The 20,481-nt window shown below is 45.5% G+C and overlaps 2 protein-coding genes across 6 annotated transcripts in view; one reads left to right on the forward strand and one right to left on the reverse strand.

Moving 5' to 3' along the window:
* CYB5RL (cytochrome b5 reductase like) lies at positions 1-20,361 on the reverse strand. Of its 4 annotated transcripts, none has more exons than XM_066597555.1 (7): positions 20,324-20,361; positions 18,311-18,490; positions 17,506-17,654; positions 16,333-16,420; positions 13,861-13,965; positions 12,976-13,179; positions 1-7,198 (listed from the first exon to the last, which is right to left on the reverse strand). In XM_066597555.1, exons 2-7 carry the CDS (start codon positions 18,485-18,487, stop codon positions 6,995-6,997), a joined length of 927 nt encoding a protein of 308 aa, XP_066453652.1. In that variant the 5' UTR covers positions 18,488-18,490; positions 20,324-20,361; the 3' UTR covers positions 1-6,994. The 4 variants fall into 4 exon arrangements, with proteins under 4 accessions (XP_066453652.1, XP_066453650.1, XP_066453651.1 ...); XM_066597553.1 differs by lacking the exon at positions 20,324-20,361 and adding an exon at positions 19,976-20,169; XM_066597554.1 differs by lacking the exon at positions 20,324-20,361 and adding an exon at positions 19,314-19,600.
* MRPL37 (mitochondrial ribosomal protein L37) overlaps positions 19,829-20,481 on the forward strand; it is a 13,150-nt gene continuing 12,497 nt past the window's right edge. Inside the window, exon 1 of one of the 2 annotated variants that reach the window (XM_066597552.1) lies at positions 19,829-20,274. In XM_066597552.1, coding sequence (XP_066453649.1) covers positions 19,956-20,274 — 319 coding nt within the window. In that variant the 5' untranslated portion in view covers positions 19,829-19,955. The remainder of the gene's footprint in view (positions 20,275-20,481) is intronic. The other variant, XM_066597551.1, reaches the window with a different exon arrangement.

The raw sequence follows: 20,481 nt of genomic DNA on the forward strand, positions 1-20,481 counted from the left end.
TTTTAGTTCAAAAAGTTTTTATTGAGACAGAGAAAAACAAACAGATGATGCATTCCAATCCTTAGCACATTTATATCATATACGCACTTTATGTTGCACCCGCTTTCCCGCTCCACCAACTCTCTACTGTGGAGCCTGTTGCTGACCCACCTCCGCCCAAAATTTTCTTTTAAGAAGGAAGCTCTATCCCACCTCGAGGTAGGGGTCCAAAGGGGGTAGGAGGAAAGAAAACAAAAGAGATATTAACCAGACATAGTGCACCGAAGAGCATAGAAGGAATAAATAGGGATTGGGGACAGGGTGTGGGTGGATATGGAATGGGATTATGTCATCGCTGTATAAACCTACTTACATACACCGCCCGCCATGCTTTGTGCCACCTAAGAAAAAGGAGATTCCATTATAGCCAGGGACCCACCTCTCAACGCCAGAGGGAGGGTATAACTCCCCTCTCTGCTCTACTCGCCGATGTCGTGTTTGCCAACCGGGTTAGCCACTCCCCTACTCTGGGCGGCGACCTAAAATCCAGCCAGGGTCGCCACATTGCATAGAACCCCACCACGGCAGCATCCTCCTCTGCCCTTATCTCCTCAAATCTAGCCAGCGTATTGACCGGCCCTCCACCCAATGGGATCCTGGTGGGGCCCGAGGTGGCTCGCCAGAACCTTGGAATAATCTGCCTGACTGCTAGTATAAAAAATCTCAAGCCTTTCCTCGCATGGGCAATAGACCCCGAGAACAAGGACAGCAGAGCCATCTCGGGCGTGAGCACCACATCTGTCCCACATAGGCTGTTGTACAACGATTCCACGTCTCTCCACAGTGCCACCACTGGAGGGCATTCCCACCAAATGTGGACCATATTGCCTGTTCCTCCAGAGCACCTCCAGCACAGGGTAGAGGATCGGGGGAACCTTTTGTGTAACCTTTCCGGAGCCGTGTACCAATGTGACAGAATCTTGTAGTTCAGCTCATGTAACCTGGAATGGACTGTTCCCTTGTGAGTTAAGACGAAAGACTTCTGCCAAAGGTCTGCAGAGAAGCTTTTTCCCAACTCACTCTTGCAAGCTCCCACATACCCCGGGGGTTCGTCCCCCATCTCACGATCCAGCAGTAACCTGTATAACAGCGAAATTAGGTGTCTGGGTAAATCAGGTGACATGCACAGTTCCTCAAAGGGAGTGAGGGCTTTAGTTAGATTCGACCTGGGTGTCAGGGAGTCCAGCGAGCCTCTCAATTGTAGGTACACCATCCATGCTCCCGGCGGTGCCCATGTCCCCACAAAGAACTCTGCCAGGGGTTTAATCCCCGACTGACTTAGCACATCACTCACGCGTGGTGACCTAAACGCAGGGGTGAGTATCAAGGCTCTGTTCCGCTCAAAGGCCTTGAATTGAGGGTTAGCCAGAATTGGGGTAAGGGGGCCCGGGATTGAGACCAACTCATTCCGTCTAGCAAAGCCCGACCAGGCCTCCGCTAGTTGCCTCAGCAGGGGAGACACTCTTGGGGAGTCTCTGAGTAGACCTCCTGGGATCCAAAACGCCCCCTGTGTCATACTTGGCTCCGATTCAAGTTCTAACTCGACCCAAAATTTGGACTCGTGATGTTTTGAGGAGGTTAAGGACACATTTAGCTATATTGGCCTTGTAATACAGGGAAAAGTCCGGCAAGCTTAGTCCCTCCCTTTCCTTGGCTCTGACCAGCGTGCTATATTTTAGTCTGGGTCTACACCCTCGCCAGACAAATTTAGTGACTAGGAAGTGTATGTGCATCAGGAAATGCCTATGCAGCCGGATGGGGAAAGTCTGGCATAGGTATAAGCTCCAAGACAGAAACAAAGGGTTCCAATTATTAAGATATTTTTCTAAATTTGCTAGAAATGGTTTAAAATTTAAATCGAACGTGCGAGAGGGGTCAGCCGGGAGCTGGATGCCCAGATATCCAAATATGTGGGATTTTAATTTAAAAAAAAAAAAAAAAATTATGTTAATATTGAAAAAAAGCATAAAAAAGTTTTTCTTTCCATTTTTCTTTTTTTTTACATTATTTAGGGTTTTTTTTTTTACACTATTTGTGAAACTCTAGGGGACTTGCACAATAGTCCCTATGATCGCTATGATATGTCCTACAATGCTTTATTGCTTGTATTTGCGATCACAGGCACTGGCAGTACAGCTGGCATCCTGTTGCCATGGCAACCTACCGGGCTCCCTGTGCTTACATCGCGAGAGCCCGATGACGTCACAAAGGGAGCGCGCTCCCTCTCTGAACCCTTTCCTTGCCACGATCTACATAGATCGCAGCAGGGAAGGGGTTAACAGTGGGGCTCACTGTCCCGATGCTGCAGCTGGAGGCCAGCTATCGGTGACAGCCGGCTCCCGCTGCCGGATAGTGGGGGATCTCTTTTGATCTCGCGCTATTCATAGGACGTAAATGTACGTCCTAGTGCGTTAAGTACCCCTCTGCCATGACGTACATTTAGGTCCTGTGGCGGGAAGGGGTTCAAAAAAAGGGGAACAGATTAACCATGCTTAACACAAGAGAACAGGACTACACAAGAGAAGGACTAACACAAGAGAAGAGGAGTACAGCTGCAAATGGATCTGGATAAATTGGGGGCAGAAAAGTGGCAATTGAGGTTTAACACTGATAAATGTAAGGTTCTGCACATCGGCAGTGGAAATAAATGTCACCATTACACACTAAATGGGAAACCACTGGGGAACACTGACATGAAGAAGGACTTAGGGATTTAGTAAACTGTAAACTTAACTGGAGCAACCAGTGTCAGGCAGCTGCTGCCAAGGAAATCGGATCATGGGGTGCATCAAAAGAGGTCTAGAGGCACATGATGAGAACATTGTTCTTCCTCTTTACAAGTCACTGGTCAGACCACACACGGAATATTGTGGACAGTTTTGGGCACCGGTACTCAGGAAGAAAATACCAGAGATTGAGCAGGCACAAAGGCGGGCAACCAAAGTAATAAATATAACAGGTGGACTACAATACCCAGAGGGGTTATTAAAAATTGGGGTTATTTAGTTTAGAAATAAAGATGTCTGAAGGGCAATCTAATAACTATGTATAGATATATCAGGGGACAACACAAGGATCTCTCCCAACATCTGTTTATACCCAGGACTGTGACTGTAACAAGGGGGCGCCCTCTACGTCTAGAGGGAAGAAGGTTTCTACACAACATAGAAGAGGGTTCTTTACTGTAAGAGCAGTGAGACTATGGAACTCTCTGCCTGAGGATGTGGTGATGGCATATTCGGTAAAAGAGTTTAAGAGGGGCCTGGACGTCCTCCATGAACATTACAATGTTACAGTCGCTGATTACTTCTAAAGGGTCGGAGATCCGGGGATTATTTAGATTACCAGATTGGAGTCAGGAAAGAATTTTTTCCCTAAAATGAAGAGAATTTGCTTCTACCATATTGTTTTTTTTTTGCCACCTCTGGATCAGCATGGGGGGTAATAGGCTGAACTGGATGGACATGTCTTTTTCTTATTTCAGCTTAAAATACTATGTTATACATTTATTTTTTTATACAACTTTTCTATCGCAGTGGGTTCTATTCTGAGCATATTGTGCGTGAATACGTCCGTGTGAAGCCGGTCTGAAAGTGTCCCTACAATCTACAATCCCACTTTTCGTAAAACTCCAGGGGCTAAGAATCTGCTTGATATTTCATATCCATGCGAAAAACCAGAGTTGTTTGCCGCCTTCTATAAAAACTAACATGCCCATTCTGTCCAGCATACACCTTATTAGTGACCACTGATGACCAGACGCCTTTAGGCCAGCAATACTCTAAAGTGTGAAGCCCCTTTCAGCATACGAGCAGATTGTGTTGGGACTAGAGGTTGTCAACCGATTCTGGCCAACATGACAAAATGCCAACACAGCGGGTCACATTACGACTTGTTACAACTGGTATTAAGTTTCTGTTCCCTTGGCACGAGGGCCTTCAGGTGCCGCCAGGTTTCTATAACCAGTACCCATTGTTTTCTCCTAATCTAAATAGATCCTAAATTCTGTGGTAATTAATGTCATCGTTAATCTTTAGAGGCGTCAGGAAGGGCTTCTCTGTCACACAGCAGGTGATTCTGACCGTTGGGAACGCACCACCTCCGGATTTATATAAAGGCCCATTTACACGGGTGTATGCGATTTTGGTCCATAAAAAACGTACCATTTTCAGCACGTGTGTATTTGGTGCCTATGTGCATTTTTAAAATCCGTGTTCACTCCGTTTTTTAACGTATGCAAAATATACAAAACGCAATCTGACAACTCGGGGGTTGTTAACTCAGCGGTTCGCCATCTTTCTTCCACCAGATGGGTGGCAGCACACTAGAAAACCACATCCAAGCAAGAGGTTTAAGTAAAAACTGGGCTATGCTACCATCACACGCGCTCATCCACATGCGTTTTACTCACAGACGTGAGACAATTTTTAGGCAAAACCGCCTCGCATCGCTTCTGCGAAATTCCGATACTTTTGTACGAGTTTCGCGCACTTTAGAGGATCACAAAAGTTTCCCATTGATTTCAATGGGAAACCTTGCATCACACTCGCATGTGAGAGCCATGCGATGTATTTAAGGTCCCAATGAAACAATGCGTGATGCGTTCCGAGGAACGCCAAATGTAGGTCATGCCGCGATATTTTTCCTTGCAGCATCGCTCATGTTTATGACTTTATTACAAAGAATCGAGTTCATGTTTTGTGCGTCTCACAACGCACAAAACTCACGCTAGATTCTCGTCCCTGTGAATCAGCCCTTTTATTACAGAAGAACAGCAAGTATACCGGTCTTCACATTGTTGCTATTCGTCACAGTGTACACGATAAAACAAGACCCTGGCCGGTTCGCCGCTAAAGCATATAAGCTTTGCACCTAACTAGCCAACAGGCGTAATGCCTTTTCTCGTTCAGTTGCTGCATGTGCTTACACAAGACGATTAGCATTCAGATTCCTGCGGCAACGTGGGAATCTGAACAATTTTGAACGATAATTGTCCAGTGAAAAATGGCCATTACTTATCACTTTCTACTCATCCAGGGTGCCAGTCTAAGGGCCGACCACCCTGGTTAGACTCATGATTCTCCCAGGTAGCAGCAGGATCCTAGAATGGTAGAGTTGGAAGGGACCTCCAGGGTCATTGGGTCCAACCCCCTGCTCAGAGCAGAATTCACTAAATCATCCCAGACAGATGTCTGTCCAGCCTTTGTTTGAACACTTCCATTGAAGGAGAACTCACCACCTCTCATGGCAACCTGTTCCACTCATTGATCCCCCTCACTGTCTAATATCTATTTTGTGTCTCCTCCCTTTCAGTTTCATCCCATTGCTTCTAGTCTTTCCTTGTGCAGATGAGAATAGGGCTGATCCCTCTGCACTGTGACAGCCCTTCAGATATTTGTAGACGGCTATTAAGTCTTCTCTCAGCCTTCTGTTTTGCAAGGTAAACATTCCCAGATCCTTTAACTGGGTTCATTATTTTGTTTTTCCGTTTGAAAATTCAAAAACTTGAAATCAGTCCCCAAGGTTCAAGATTATGCAATTTTTACAGCATCCTATTCAGATGTGCTCATCTTCAGTTTATAGTGTACATCAGAGGTACAATAATAACATACTGTATTTTGCCCATAGGCTCTCATGTTAAAAAATAAAAAAAATGTATACTGCTGTGTTTATGGTTTTTTTTTGCAGGATATCATGCTATGGAATAGTGCAGCAGGCTGCACTATTACTTATGGCTTAAAATGAAGGGGGCCTTAGGATGCATTAACACATAGTGGAAATAGTGCAGATTGTCCGTGAGGAATATTTGCAGCATTATAGTAGCAGGAATGTGAAAGAGATTTATAACATTTTCAAAATCTCATTCAAACACTGCAGAGAAAATCTGCCGAAAATCCATGTGGAAATTGACATGCGTTGCGAAATTTAAATCCACAACGCATAAATTAGCTGCAGATCCAACCTCTTCAAATTATGGGGTGAATTCTTCCCCAAATGGTGCTGTGAAATGTCTGCTGTGAATACTCTGCAGCAGGGGCGTAACTATAGAGGATGCAGGGAATGCGGTTGCACCCGGGCCCAGAACCCTTAGGGGCCCATAAGGCCTCTCTTCTCCATATAGGGAGCCCAGTACTATGAATAAAGTATTATAGTTAGGGGCCCTGTTACAGATTTTGCATGGGGCCCAGGAGCTTCAAGTTACGCCTCTGCTCTGCAGCAAATTCTGCCCCATGTGAACCCCGCCGCAGGGTACATTTACGCATAGGGTTTTCTTCAGTGCAGAATCTGTACCAAAGTCTACAACAAAAATTGTGGAATTTGCAGCGGATCCACAGCAGACTTCACCAAAAGATGTGGATTTTGATGCAGATTTTAGTGTAAATCCGCACTAAAATATGCTACGTGTGAATGCATCCGTAGCCATTTATTCAAGCAATATCACGTACAAGCGGATAAATCTAGAGGTTTTCCTTCTTGCTGAAGGAGTCTAACGGCTGGAACTTGAAGGAGGTCTTAGATCGAACCCATTCACTGCTGCTCCGCAGGTCAGGCTGGCCGGTGGTCTGCATGTAGAGGAAGCATAGAACCAACGTATTCCAAAAGGGCAGGACAGGGACCCCCAATGCATTTCTATGAGCAGCAGTTTTGATAAAGAAACAGATGAAATTTAGACGTCTGCAATGTTAGTTACATGAATAAAACAACTCTCCCATAATGCAGAATAGAATTATAGTTAAACTTCAGTAAAATTATTAATGCAGCCATAGAAAAGAAAATGAAAAGATCGTATCAAAAAAAAAAAAATTTCTATATATCTATAACATTTTATATATTTTTTCTATTTATACAAGCTATATATAAGACATCTTTGGAAAGTGAATCGGATCACTTATGGCAACACATTCTCAGTACTTCCCACAATATGTTCTCTCTTTATGTCCGAGTCCCAAACTTGTTAAAAGGAGAAAATAGACGTGCCATCCTGCTCCAGCTGCTTCATCATGCCAGTCATGTCCTCCACGAAGGATACCGAGCCACAAACCAGTGTGTAGGGTTTTCTCCGGCACGTCTTCAACACCATTGCCAAGAACGCAGAGTCTATTCGGCCAAGCTTCGAGTTCTCCTTATAACTCATGGGCAGATGTTCTAAGGATTCTTCCTGTGCCAAAAACAAGGTAAAGTGAGCACAAATAAAACTCTGATCAACGCCTGTAATGACATCATACAGAGAGTACCTGCATAAGCTGGAGAGAATGTTGTATCACCTACCCAACAGGTATGAGGCGGACATATATAATGCCTTAATGAAGCATGGGGGGGAGTTCTAGTTTTGAAAACAGGAGGTTCCGTGGACACAGGAGGTTTTAAGCAACATTGTACTTGGATGAATAAGCCCAATGTCCACCGCCGTTTCTGATTTTTGGAATCTGCGAATCAAGCCGCCCATAGGGATACATGGGCGTCTGCAAATGAAATAAAGCATGCGGATTTGCGGACCCAGCACGCTCCATTTCAGTGCGCATAACGCACAGACTGCTTCCATTGAAGTCAATAGAAGCCATTCGATCCACGTCCCATCCGCAATTTAATTGCGGACGGGCCGCGGATTCTGCGGGAGAGCAGGAATTAAAAAAAAAAAGTACTGTGCATGTGCGCTTCCACATGCATCCGCAGACTCGGAAATTAAAGACCCGGACAGGTAACTGCAGTGTCCTTGGCCGTGGGCAGGGTTGGATTCTGCTGCGAGCTCCCGCATGCGGAATCTGATCCAGCAGTGGACATGAGGTCTAAGACCAATCATGATACAGAGTTATTATAAATGATCTTCCTGATTTGAAACCCCATAACTCACATTAAATTTGATCAATGGAAACAAACTCAAAGAATTTTACATCAAAAATGGTTTCCCCCTCAGAGGTGATTAATGTGACCCTCTTTATCGCTGGACACACATGGAGCCTGTAGACAAGTTCCTGCCATACCGTTATGGCGTATGATGGCTGACTGATGCAATGGCTTCTGGGATGCGTCCTTGCAGATCATGTATGGTGGGTGGTGAGGGGGCATGCAGAGTCTAACACTCCGCCAGAGAAGGTGTAAGGTCCAGGGAACGTGGCGGCCAAAGAAGAAGATCACTATCATCACCGCCTGCACAGCCCATCCATCTGTATGGTAGTTGCCTGTCAAGGTCACTTCTGACTTCATTGTGACAATAGGGGGCGCCCCATCCTAATGGAAGCTGGAAACTGAAATTTCCTGTTCTAGCTATAGTAGAAGCTATGTCTGTAGCGTCCAGGTACGAAATCCCCGGGATTGCTTCCTCATGGAGAATGAAGGGGCCGTACACTTACCTACAGGTTATAGCGCAACACACATTCACCTTGGGGGAGTCGTCCGTATGCTCCACGTAGGCAGGTGGGCTTTCCTCCCAAGATTCTGACATTACGTTTGGTAACTGTGCCCGAAAGGTGGAAGGCGGCTTCATCAAGAAATATTCCATGAAACTATCGCTTTCCATTAGTTTGCATACGTCACAGAAAGAACGTCGCCGCGCTTTGTCATCAGGTTTCAGGGCTAGTAACAATTGCAACTAGCAGGGATAACACCACAAAGGTTTATACATACCCTGCTTCCCCTAAAATAAGCCCTACCCTGAAAATAAGCCCTGCTTACAGTTCATAAAAAAAAGTCTATAAGAATGCCTTAGGCCCGTTAAAAGGCCCGTAAAAACGCAATTGCTACATTTTTATAGCGCTTTTCACGCAGGTCATGCGAGTCACTTATCAAGTAGACTAGGCCCAGATCCTTCCTGCTACTCTCCAGAGCCTCGGTGCGGTTTTCGCAATCCGCAGCTCAGGCAATCAGTGCAGCTCTCTAAGAACCAATCCTAGCCATCGCTTTGTGGAGGTGGGATTTATGACTCCTGTAACCATGAAGTGATCCTTTGTGGGCGGCCGAGGGCTTTGTCGGCGTTTTTACTGCTCAGTGTACGCAGTAAAAACGCCAATAACAAAAAAGGTCTGAGCACTTCGACATTAAGGGTTGGAAGTGTCGGCTCTTATGCACAAATGGGGTCGCCCTGCTGTCGTCAAGCTAGGACATCCCCTGAAAAAATAAGCCCTAGCACATCTTTTGAAGCAGAAACTAATATAAGACCCTGTCTTATTTTTGGGGAAACAGGGTATATACATATACACACTCATTCTAAAAAAAAATCAAGCACCTATAGGTTGTCGGAATTAAATGAAATTTTATATGTTGCGTTAAACTGAACCCTTGAAGGGAGGCTCTAGTGCCCTGTTGGGCCACCTCTAGCTTTGATACAAGATATGATATATGTGGGCATGAAGGCATACATGTTCTGTTCGGTATTCTGTGACATATTAGTCCACATTTGCTGTAACTAATCTTCCAGATCGTGCAAACTCGTAGGATGTCAAAGTTGTCCCAGATGGTCCCATGCATGTTCTATTGGGGATAAATCTGGTGACCGGGCAGCCAGGGGAGTGTAACCATGTTGTGGAGACATTCGCTTGTGTGTGCAGCCCAGCATTATCCTGCAGCCTCTTGGAAGCCGCCATGAGATTGACAAAGCATTGGATTGACAAGGCAACTGTTATGTGGATTCAGAAGTGGCTGAGTGATCGTACTCAAAGAGTGGTCATAAATGGCTGCACATCCAAGTGGAAGAATGTATCAAGTGGGGAACCACAAGGCTCTGTCCTGGGCCCAGTGTTGTTCAACATTTTTATAAATGATCTGGAGAAGAAAAATGGTTGGGAAACTGATCAAATTTGCTGATGACACAAAGCTAGGAGGATTAGCTAACACTAAGGAAGAGAGAGAGTATTCAAAAAGATCTAGAAAAGTTTGAACAGTGGGCAGCGACTAACAGAATGGTATTTATCAAAGAGAAATGCAGAGTCCTACATCTGGGCAAGAAAAATGAAAAAAGCACATACAGAATGGGAGGAATTGGGCTAAGCAGCAGCACATGTGAAAAAGACTTGGGTATATTAATAGATCATAGACTGAACATGAGTCAACAATGTGATGCAGCAGCCAAAAAGGCAAACACAATTCTGGGAAGTATTAAGAGAAGCATAGAGTCTAGATCACGTGAGGTCATTATCCCCCTCTACTCTTCCTTAGTCAGACCTCATCTGGAATACTGTGTCCAGTTCTGGGCACCTCACTTTAAAAAAAGATATAGACAAACTGGAGCAAGTTCAGAGAAGAGTTACCAAGATGGTGAGCGGTAGGCAAATCATGTCCTATGAGGAACGGTTAAAGGATCTGGGAATGTTTAGCTTGCAAAAAAGAAGTCTGAGAGGAGACTTAATAGCGGTCTACAAATATCTGAAGGGCTGTCACAGTGCAGAGGGATCAGCCCTATTCTCATCTGCACAAAGAAAGACTAGAAGCAATGGGATGAAACTGAAAGGGAGGAGACACAGTGAGGGAGATCAATGAGTGAAACAGGTTACCATGGGAGGTGGTGAGTTCTCTTTCAATGGAAGTGTTCAAACAAAGGCTGGACAAATATCTGTCTGGGATGATTTAGTGAATCCTGCACTGAGCAGGGGGTTGGACCCGATGACCCTGCAGGTCCCTTGCAACTCTACCATTCTATGATTCACATGTGGCTGCAGGATGTCCTAAACATATCGCTGAGCTGTCATTGTTCCTTTTACCACTACTAGGGGTGAACGACTGTCATATACAATGACCCCCCAGACCATCACACCAGCAGGGGGCAGTGCACCGCTCCACAGCAAAGGTAGGAGTGAGGCGCTCACCCCAAGATCTCCAGACATGAACACGGACGTTCGTCAGTGTCGAAACTAAACCTGGATTCGTCGCTAAAGACACCCCGATTCTATTCTGTAGTAGTCTAGTTTTGTTGTTCATGAAACAACTGCCAACGGTGATCTGTGGAGGGCTCCATGAACCTGGTGGTCACCTTGTGTGCCCTCACACATCCACTGGTCCCAACACCTCCTAACAGTCTGGTCAGAATGGCCCGGTGGCGGTAATTCATCGATACGACCATCCAGCTTCTCACATCCCAATAATGCTCCCCTCTCAGACTCTAGTAACGGGGTGAAATCTCTTCTCTGCGTCGTAGAGGCGTCTAGTGGTCAACAAGCTCCACACAAGCGGAAGAAGAGGTCACTACACACAAGGAACCTCCGAGAGCCTCTTATAGGCCAAGGGGGGGAACTAGTTTTATGGCCTCAGGTCGGAAGACCATTCATCTAATCACCGCACCTCTAATGATTTGCATATCTGTCTGAGATGGAACTGCAGGACGGGTTTTGCAGCAAAACGACAACTTCTTCTAGTTGCTGGATCTCTTTTGACAATGAGTATATATATATATATATATATATATATATATATATATATATATTTGTTTATATATTTATAGTATTTATTACTGCTGATAGGTTTGATTTTACTAAAATTCAGAATTATGATTCTGCAAGACATCTTATCATTATTGTCTTATTTGGTTAGTTTTTTAGTCTTCTTTATCTTCAGTGATATTTTTGTAAATATTCCAATCAGTCCTTCTCTTCCTCAAGAAGACTGCATGCCGTCCTCACAAGGTATGTGCACTGTTGTCATGGTAAAATATTTTAAAACATGTGAATTGCACTTTGCTGTTGGATGATTCCTGCATGGCTTATCTCTAATCTTCAGACCTGCTTTCTTTGACACTCTTGATTGTGGAGCTGCAAGTTCAAAGCTTAAAGGGATGATAAATGCATTTACTATTGATGACCTATCCTCAAGATAGGTCATCAATAGTTGATCGGTGAGGGTCCACTACTCAGGATCCCCACTGATCACCTGATCGTCCGGCCAGCTGTCACTGCAGTTAAGCTGCAAGTCTTCATCGGTGGTCAGAGCTGGAAGTGTAGTAGAAAGGCTTCGTTCCCACTGAACTCAAGTTAAGTGATACCTTCTATAACACTTTTGTCTTTGACCGCAATGAGGTACAGGAGGTTTAATGGAAGCCATCGCTCCATTGATTTCAATGGGTGCAAAGCCTTTTTTTTAAACTTCCATTTTTGACCACTGATGTGGATGGCAGACTCTGCTGCACAGACAGCGGGTCAGAAGAACAACTGATCGGGGGGGGGGGGGAATCCTGAGCAGCGGACCCCACCGTTCAACTATTGATGATCTATCCTGAGATAGGTCATCAACAGTAAATGCCCAGAATACTCCTTTAAGAGCGCTCATTAACCCCTTCCCGCTGCAGGGCATACATTAACGTCCTGCAGCTGCAGGGTATGTATGAAGGGAGATCGCGAAATGAATTTTTTTTAACGCACATGTCAATGGGACTTTCTAATGTTAAAAACGCATCACAAGTTTGTGCTTTGCCATTTTTGTGCGACGCGTTTTTAACACTAGAAAGTCCCATTGACATGTGCGTTAAAAAAACGCAGCGATATCACAGCATTAAAAAAACGCAAGTGGAAAGGCACCCTAACACATACTGTATGTCACTCATGGCTTTGTAGCACAGCAGAGACATTTGCATTAACGTCACCTAATGCATCTTATGTACACAAGGCCAGCACTTGTACGCCGAACCGGTTGACTCCTAAAAACCAAATCCCAGTTACTCATTTTATGGAACGGTTGAAATGCTATCTTAACCCTTTCCAATCCACTGTCTGACATGTTCCAACATTCTGATTGAAGCTTGTACAGCTCCGATGTCGGAAGATGTCCGGCAGGGTATTCTTACTGTATATTACGGGCCGCTCTGTTGTCGGGGGGGCCTCTCTGGCATGTCCCATAATGCAGTACTGGCTCAAGCCAGCAGATGGCGCCATTGTGTAATGGCAGAACGAGAAAGACCCCTAAGAAACCCTGAATCCAAAATTGGATTTCGAATGGTTAATACTGTGTACTCACTTGGCTGAGGACATAGAATATCCGGACATTCCAGTATCTTGACTGCTCCTTAAGAAGGTTCTTCAGATAAACATTTTGAAAATTCCGCGCACAGACCACCAGTGTTAGGAAGGTCTCATCATCTTCATTGTCTGTCACGTGGGTCAAGATAGGCAGCATTGGGGCTATTCCTGTTCCTGAACACAGCATAAGTAGCTCCCCATACTAAGGCAAGAAGACAAGAAGTTAATTAAAGGGGTTTTATGAGATTAGAAAAACATGACCTCTTCATTCTTGTCTTGTCAGACGTTGCTGATTTCTGCAAAAATCCTGGAAAAAACAAAGCCGCACACTGCGCTCTCTTGTCCGGGAAAATGCTGGACAGCAGGACGGAAACCGAGCGGATCCCATTATAGTCAATAGGATTCGTTTGGTTCCCTCATAAGACAGATCCGTGGGGGATTCCATTTTCCAGTCCCATAAAACAAAACGGAGCCACAGCGCAGATGTGAGCCCTGTGAATATTACTATACCGGATACAGCCCATGGACAAGAGTGTCAATGAAGAAAGCAGCCATGCTGTTCTAACATCATACACCCCCTAATGGACCTTGTATATGTACAGGACACATTATATGAAGGATTGCACATGTTTGTGTATACAGCCTGTATGTGGACAACTGATACAGAATGCAAACGAACCCTGAAGCGGCAGACATATCACATGACAGCAGAATCAGACTTCACACATAGTTTGTTTGTAGTCTGTAACCATGGAGATGCATAGCTATGCATAAGAACTGTATACACAATTTATTTTTTTTTTAAAATGAAGACAATTTGCAATGTTGCTGACCTTCACAGATGAATGGGAGCAAAAAAGTGCATACGGTCTTTTATACTGACCTTGTTTGGCTTGTACAAGAAACCTCCAAATGGTCCCCTCCAGGCTATACAGTCTCCTTGTCGCCAACATTTTACGTACTGTGACATCAAGCCGTGCTCATAAACCTGCAACAACAAGCCCCATATAGGAACTGTCATCAAGGTATAATGGAAGGGTTAGGCCGCTCTCACACCGGCATTCTGAACACCATGGTAATCATGGTACAATGCTCCCATTGATTTCAATGGGGCCTCGCAGACTTGCACTCGAACATGGCAGTTTTAGAGCACCGTTTGTTTTATTTTGTGCGTTTTCGTGTTTTTAACGCATCTCATCACCCATCGCAATGATGGGGTGCATTAAAAAAAAAACGCGTGACATGCGTTTAAAAACACTGCTTGAAATTGCAGTAAAATGCTGCGATTTCAAACGTAGCGTTTTGTGAACGCATGTGTGAGAGTAGCTGTACTCTGTTATTTTCTGTACAACTTCCCGGCCAGCCGATATAACCGCTGTGCGGGACTTGAGCGCACTGAGATCTCCATATTGGCGAGGAAAGTGTAGGTTAAGGTTTTTCACACTGCGCTCTTGTATCCACTACTAACTCTGACAAGGCTTTCTACTATGCAGGAAACTGCATAGGGAAAAAAAATAGCAGGACGTAACCGAGACAGAACCGTAGGAGCCGGTATGTGAGACGGGGCCCCTTTATACATAGCCCCTTATGCAAGTTTATGAAGGAGGTCAGTTTTCAGCTTTTGCTTGGAGTCTAATTTGGGTAAGCTACCCTAACAGGCACAGCTCTGTATACTTTGTAGCAGCTGTGGCCGACATATTTGCTGCAGTATCTTAGGAAAATCATCAGAGATTTCTTAGCGTGTTTCATTGCTTGGTCCAAATTAAATGAGAAGCTGTGTACACAAATCACTGACAAGTATCACCTATATTTTTCTTCATAATTAAAACCAGAAACTGATACATAATTTTCTAATCTGTTCTTATTTTCTGATTGGAGATTTTTAATTCTATTTTCTGTAAATGACTATGGGGGCGGCCATCTTGCCTAAGCTGCTGTTAACAGCATTCGCAGGAATATGCTTTACAGCAGCTACATGGACAGAGGAACCTGTAGTCTGGAGATAGCTTGTTGATTTCAATAGGAGAGTGATGTCGACATGCTTTGTGCAGAGGTTAATGTGCAGAAAGGGGGAGGAAGTGAGCTGTGACAATCACTTATTGTGAATGATTGATCTTGTGTAGAGATGAGCGAGTATTGCCTTTTGCGAGTACCTGCCCGCTCGTCTCAAAAGATTCAGGTGCCGGCGAGGGGCGGGGCTTGTCAAAAGGGGGCATACATTTCTGTGAAGGCACACAGAAGTGTCGGCGATGCACTGAATACATGATGAGGCATGCGCACTGTGTGCTGGGGTAAATTTTACGAAGCCTGGAGCAGGAAATGCCGGGCTTAGTAAATTTTCCCCTGCTTTTTTTTCTCTAATTTGAGAATTCCATCCCAGTATCTGCGACTTCCACCTTGAAGACTCCAGTTCTGTAGCTCGTCCCCACCTTGTTGTGTATTCTGCACCTTTCCTCCGGCCTCCAGGTCATATGACCAGCCCTCTGCCAACACTGTGCCCTGCAGTTAATGGGGCAGATTTATGACAACTGTCATAAAGGAAAACTGTTTCTCTTGTATATAGCAACCAATCACAGCACAGCTTTCATTCTGCACGTGTGGAAATAAAAGCTGTTCTGCAATTGGTTGCAATGGGCGCAAAAGACAGTTTTTCTTTATGACAGTTGTTATAGATCTGGCCCTTTAACTGCAGGGCACAGAGCGTTGTCAGAGTGACCTGGGAGCAAAGTACAGAATACAGAGAGGAGGGAGCAATCTACAGAGCTGGAGTTTTCACAGCAGAGGTCACTGATACTGGGTTAAATTTCTCAAATAAAATAAAAATACTGAGTGCTTCTTTAATTAATCTATTAAATGAGTTGGCTCATTTAGACAACTCCTTTTATATATCCTATCACTGAATATGGTTGTCACAGAGGGACTTGCCCAATAGGCATCCCATTTATTAGCTAGAGCAGACAGCCAATGCAAAGAGTACCTCTTGCACTGTCAAACCTGGGCCCATCTATTTGTTACAAATTTCTTGGTTCTGAGGAATGTATGGCAAACCAGAGCTTCCAAGGCTGTATCTGGAGTCAGTCTTAAAAGGGGGTGATGAGATAATCCTTTTAACCCTTTCCAATCCAATTTTGGATTCAGGGTTTCCTCTTTTTGCTGTTATACAACGGTGCCATCTGCTGGCTAAAGCCAGTGTGTGTGCGCCAGAGAGGCTCCGACAGCGGAGTGGCTGGCAATAGACGGTAAAAATACCCTGTCGGACATCTTGTGACATTGGAGCTGTACTAGCTTCAATCAGAACGTAGGAAGACGTCAGACAGTGGATTGCAAAGGGTTAATTGATATAAAATGCATGTACCTTTACTAAAACTTCAAAATGGCCCTTCACATCCACGGAACTAATGGGGGTGTACGCTCTCTGGATCTCCACTCCATCTACCACACCCCTAGAAATGGGAACACACAGCAGTCAGCTCTTTCTTTTAGAATGCATTATTATCACTTCTTATCATCTTCGTTTAGGATTACATTTCTTATGGCATTCTAATAATCCCTTGCCTACTGAGCCATTTTTCATTTTTGGTTGTTGTTGTTGTTTCCATTGTCTGCCTTCCAAAAGCCCAAGAGCTACAAGTTTTACATTTTTCTATTAATACAGGCATATGTTTTTTGTAGGGCAACTCCTATTTTAATGGTACCAGGGCTCAAAACGACGCAGGGCTCAAAACGACGCAGGGCTCAAAACGACGCAGGGCTCAAAACGCCCCAAAATAGAACATGCATTGCTGTCAAAGCGCAGCGTTGCAAGGTGCTGCGTTTTCAGCCCTGTGTGAGCAGCCCCATTAAAATGAATGGGAGCCTTGTACAGCGTTTAGCGCAGGGCTAAAAAGGCAGCGCTAAACGCTGTACAAAACGCCCCGTGTGAGGGAGGCCTAAGGACCGAAACACTCTAGTCTTCAAAGTCCCATGCGTGCGCTCTCCTATACAAGTCTATGGAAGACTGCATGCAGGAGAACCTGAAAAGAGTCAATATTCCTGCGCTTTGTGATCTTTACCCGGTACAAGCGCTGGATCGTGCGAGCGGGGAGTATAAAAACTACATCATTCATCTCCCTATCACCTCCCCTATCAGCACTAGAACTTAGTTTAAGATGCTGTGGGGACATGACAGGTTCCCTTTAAATTCTAGCTGACTTTGATGGCAGCCGTTGCCGGCAGCTGTCAGCTATTTCTGAGCCTGCTCCTTACACCCACAACGACCGAGGGGATCTACGTATGTCTTTAGTCATGAAAGGGTTAAACTGTTCCACTGTATCAGCGCAGCTCAGGTACAAAGTTAGTGATGGTTTCCAGTAACAAACCTCGGTGGCCCTATGGGCTATAAGAGACAGTGAAGGCTCTAGTCTGTCCGACACATTCCCTAATGGGCAAATAAATATTGTATCTCTTGTATAAGAAGTTTGGGGACCCCCTGACAGTGGAGCAATCAGTGTCCCCTCCCCCCCCATCCACCATACAAACTAAATGATACCTTACTACAAGATGCTGCCCCAACTTCAGTCCCAAACTCGCTCCAGATGGCAGCTGAAATCTGTAGCGACTGGTGTCCTCCGTCTCTTGCTCCACGGAGCACAGCTTGAACTCCGTGAACGTGTCTGTACTCAGCGGTACATTGTGGTTCTATGGGAGAATGAACACAGGTTATCATATTGTGAGGGGTGAACACCACCAGCAGCAGAATTATGAATGAAGCTGTGGGTGCACTGTCCTGGGTTCACACTGCTGGTTCGGGCAGCATTACCCTGGTGACATGTCCCCTTTAACTCCCTTCTGTATGGGCCAATGATCAATTTAAAGGGGTTGTCCAATGTGTTATTTAATGTCAAAACTCAATTCCCCATTCAGTAACATAACTAACTAGCATATACTCACCTCTATTGCTGTTTCCTACACCACTGCTCGGTCCTCCGTTCCCCTTGTTTACAGACTGCAGTCCCGCCTGTTTGTGGGACATCACAGACTGCTGCATCCAATGACAGAACTCAACTATTGATTGCTGAGCTCAGTCATTGGCTGCAGCGGCCTGTGACGTCCCATAAACAGGCGGGACTGCAGCCTGTAAACAATGGGAGGACCGAGCAGTGGTGTAGGAAGCAGCGGGTGAGACGAGTATGTGCCAGTTAGCTATGTTACTGCATCGTACGGACAGCCCCATGATAATTAAGTAAAACTTAATGAGCGGTGATTGACTTGCTGTATCTCCGATCGATGCTGATTCGGGCATAAATCTGTCAGTTTAAATAAAAGGACGCTTTGGTTACTCAACGAATAATGACCTCTAGTTTGATTCTTCGTAGGAGGGCGGGATCATCTCTTTCCTTAGCTTTCTCCCATAACTCCAGCTCGGCCTGATAGAGATCATATATACAGGGGGTGCAGCCGCTTCCACAGCACTGCGCAGGCGTCGGTTCCACTGGTTTCAATGACATCCAGTCATTTTTATCGCTGTTCATAACCTGTAGCGCAAAACACAGGAATACCGAACGTTAGAGATGCCTTCCATGCAAACCCTGCCATACAGCATACACAAGCGGGATCCTTGGGACAGTACAATTACCACTAAACCCAATTTATATAGTTTGTGGTATTTTTTTAATGTTTTTTTTGGTACTACTTAAAAAAATAAAATCTTTAAAAAAGGTCTGCCGCCATCTTCTGGCTACCATAACAGCTTTAGTTTTCCGTTGATACAGTTATGTAAAGGTCTGCTTGTTGTGGGATGACCTGGTAGAATTTTGGGGTACATAAGGCTTTTTGATGACTTTTTAGTAGATTTATTCCTGTGATCAAAAAGCGCAATTCTGGCATTTTTTTTTTCTGACGGTGTTCATCCAGAGGGACAAATACGGGTAATGTGGTGTTTTAATAGATTAGTCTTTTACGGACACAGTGATACCAAAAATGTAACTTCTTTTTTTAATTTTGTATGATAAATATGGAAAAAAGTTTTTTTTAAAAAGGGGTTGTCTGATTACCAGACAACATTGCTGCAATAGTTCCAATTGTCTTAACCCTTTGCAATCCAATTTTGGATTCAGGGTTTCCTAGGGGGTTTTCTCTTTCTGCCATTATACAATGGCACCATCTGCTGGCCAGAGCCAGTACTGCGGTATGTAACATGCCGAGAGGCCCCGACGGCAGAGCAGCCAGTAATATATAGTAAGAATACCCTGCCGGATGTCTTCTGACATCGGAGCTGTACAGGCGTCAATCCGAATGTTGGAAGATGTCAGACAGTGGATTGGAAAGGGTTAAAATAAGGACCAGAGCTGTACTCACCCGCCCTCTACAGCAGGGATCCAGCACTGCGGCTCTGCCATTCTGCAAGCAGATTCCGGCTGTGAGCCCGGCTGGCCGCCCTCTGTACCTTCTTTTCTTGTATTGTGGATGACTGCGGCAGCTCGCCGTCGGTCATGCGCAGTACAGTTTTTTTCCCGAAGGTTTGTGTTTCCCGTGCCGTCGCTTAACGATGACGCGGTTGGTCGCGGTTTAAACGCAATGTTAATTGCTTATAGGTTGCGGGTCGGGCGGCCTCCATTGACTTCAGTGCAGGCTGTCCACGCGGAGTCTTAAAAATAAAGTTTTAAGAAGCCTAAAAAAAAAAAAATAGTTACATGACTGTTGCCTATAGCAACCAATCACAGCGCGGCTTTCATTTCTGCCTCTGGACAAATGAAAGCTGTAATCCGATTGGTTACCAGTAGACGCTCTAATAACTAAGCCCCAGCGATCAAAGCGTCTACTGGTAACCAATCGGATCACAGCTTTCATTTGTCCACATTAGAGGCAGAAATGAAAGCCGCGCTGTGATTGGTTGCTATGGGCAGTGTGTATAGAGCAGGATTCGCTGCGGGCCTGGGCCCTGATCACTACGGATACTGCTCGCGCTCTCACACTACCCATCATCCCTAGCGCGCAAACATGGCGGCCTCCATGCTCACCCGCTCCGCTCTGCCCCAGAGACCGGGTGTCCGGTACCTGAGCGTCACCGCCAGCCGCAGCAGGAAGCAGAAGCGCTATGAGCACCCGCCGAGGAGGGAGCCGATGGAGATCCCGGGCCTAGAGCGGATCACCTTCGGCGACCTCGGCTACTTCGTCCCCGGGCTGGCGCGGCCGAGCTTCACCAAGTACAAGATGGACTGGAACCCCTTGTATTACCATTCCCCGCCCGCCCAGGAGATGGCGCTGTACAAGGAGCGGCCGTCCTACGTCTTCAGCCCCAAGTGCCGGCTGCTGGGAGGTGAGATGGCCCCGTGCTGGTGGGAGGAGGAGAGGGGCCCCTTACTGACCTGGAGGGCCACAGTGCTGGAGGCATCCGGGCCAGCTGTGTGCCGTCTTCTCTGCACGTACAAATACGCCGTGTACTTGGGCACATAAAGCATGTCGGAGCCGGCGGGTAAGGCGAGCGGACGCGGCGTCAGTCACGCAAATATGTAGCGTATTTGCA

Source organism: Eleutherodactylus coqui, chromosome 3 (genome assembly GCF_035609145.1).
Source record: "Eleutherodactylus coqui strain aEleCoq1 chromosome 3, aEleCoq1.hap1, whole genome shotgun sequence".
Lineage (NCBI taxonomy): Eukaryota > Metazoa > Chordata > Amphibia > Anura > Eleutherodactylidae > Eleutherodactylus > Eleutherodactylus coqui.

Coding starts and splice junctions, on each gene's coding strand:
- CYB5RL (XM_066597555.1), bottom strand. CDS start 18,487: ATGAACAGCGATAAAAATGACTGGATGTCATTGAAACCAGTGGAACCG. Junction 17,655..18,310: donor TACGAAGAATCAAACTAGAG/GTCATTATTCGT, acceptor ATTCTCCCATAG/AACCACAATGTACCGCTGAG. Junction 7,199..12,975: donor TATTCTATGTCCTCAGCCAA/GTGAGTACACAG, acceptor TTTTTGGCACAG/GAAGAATCCTTAGAACATCT.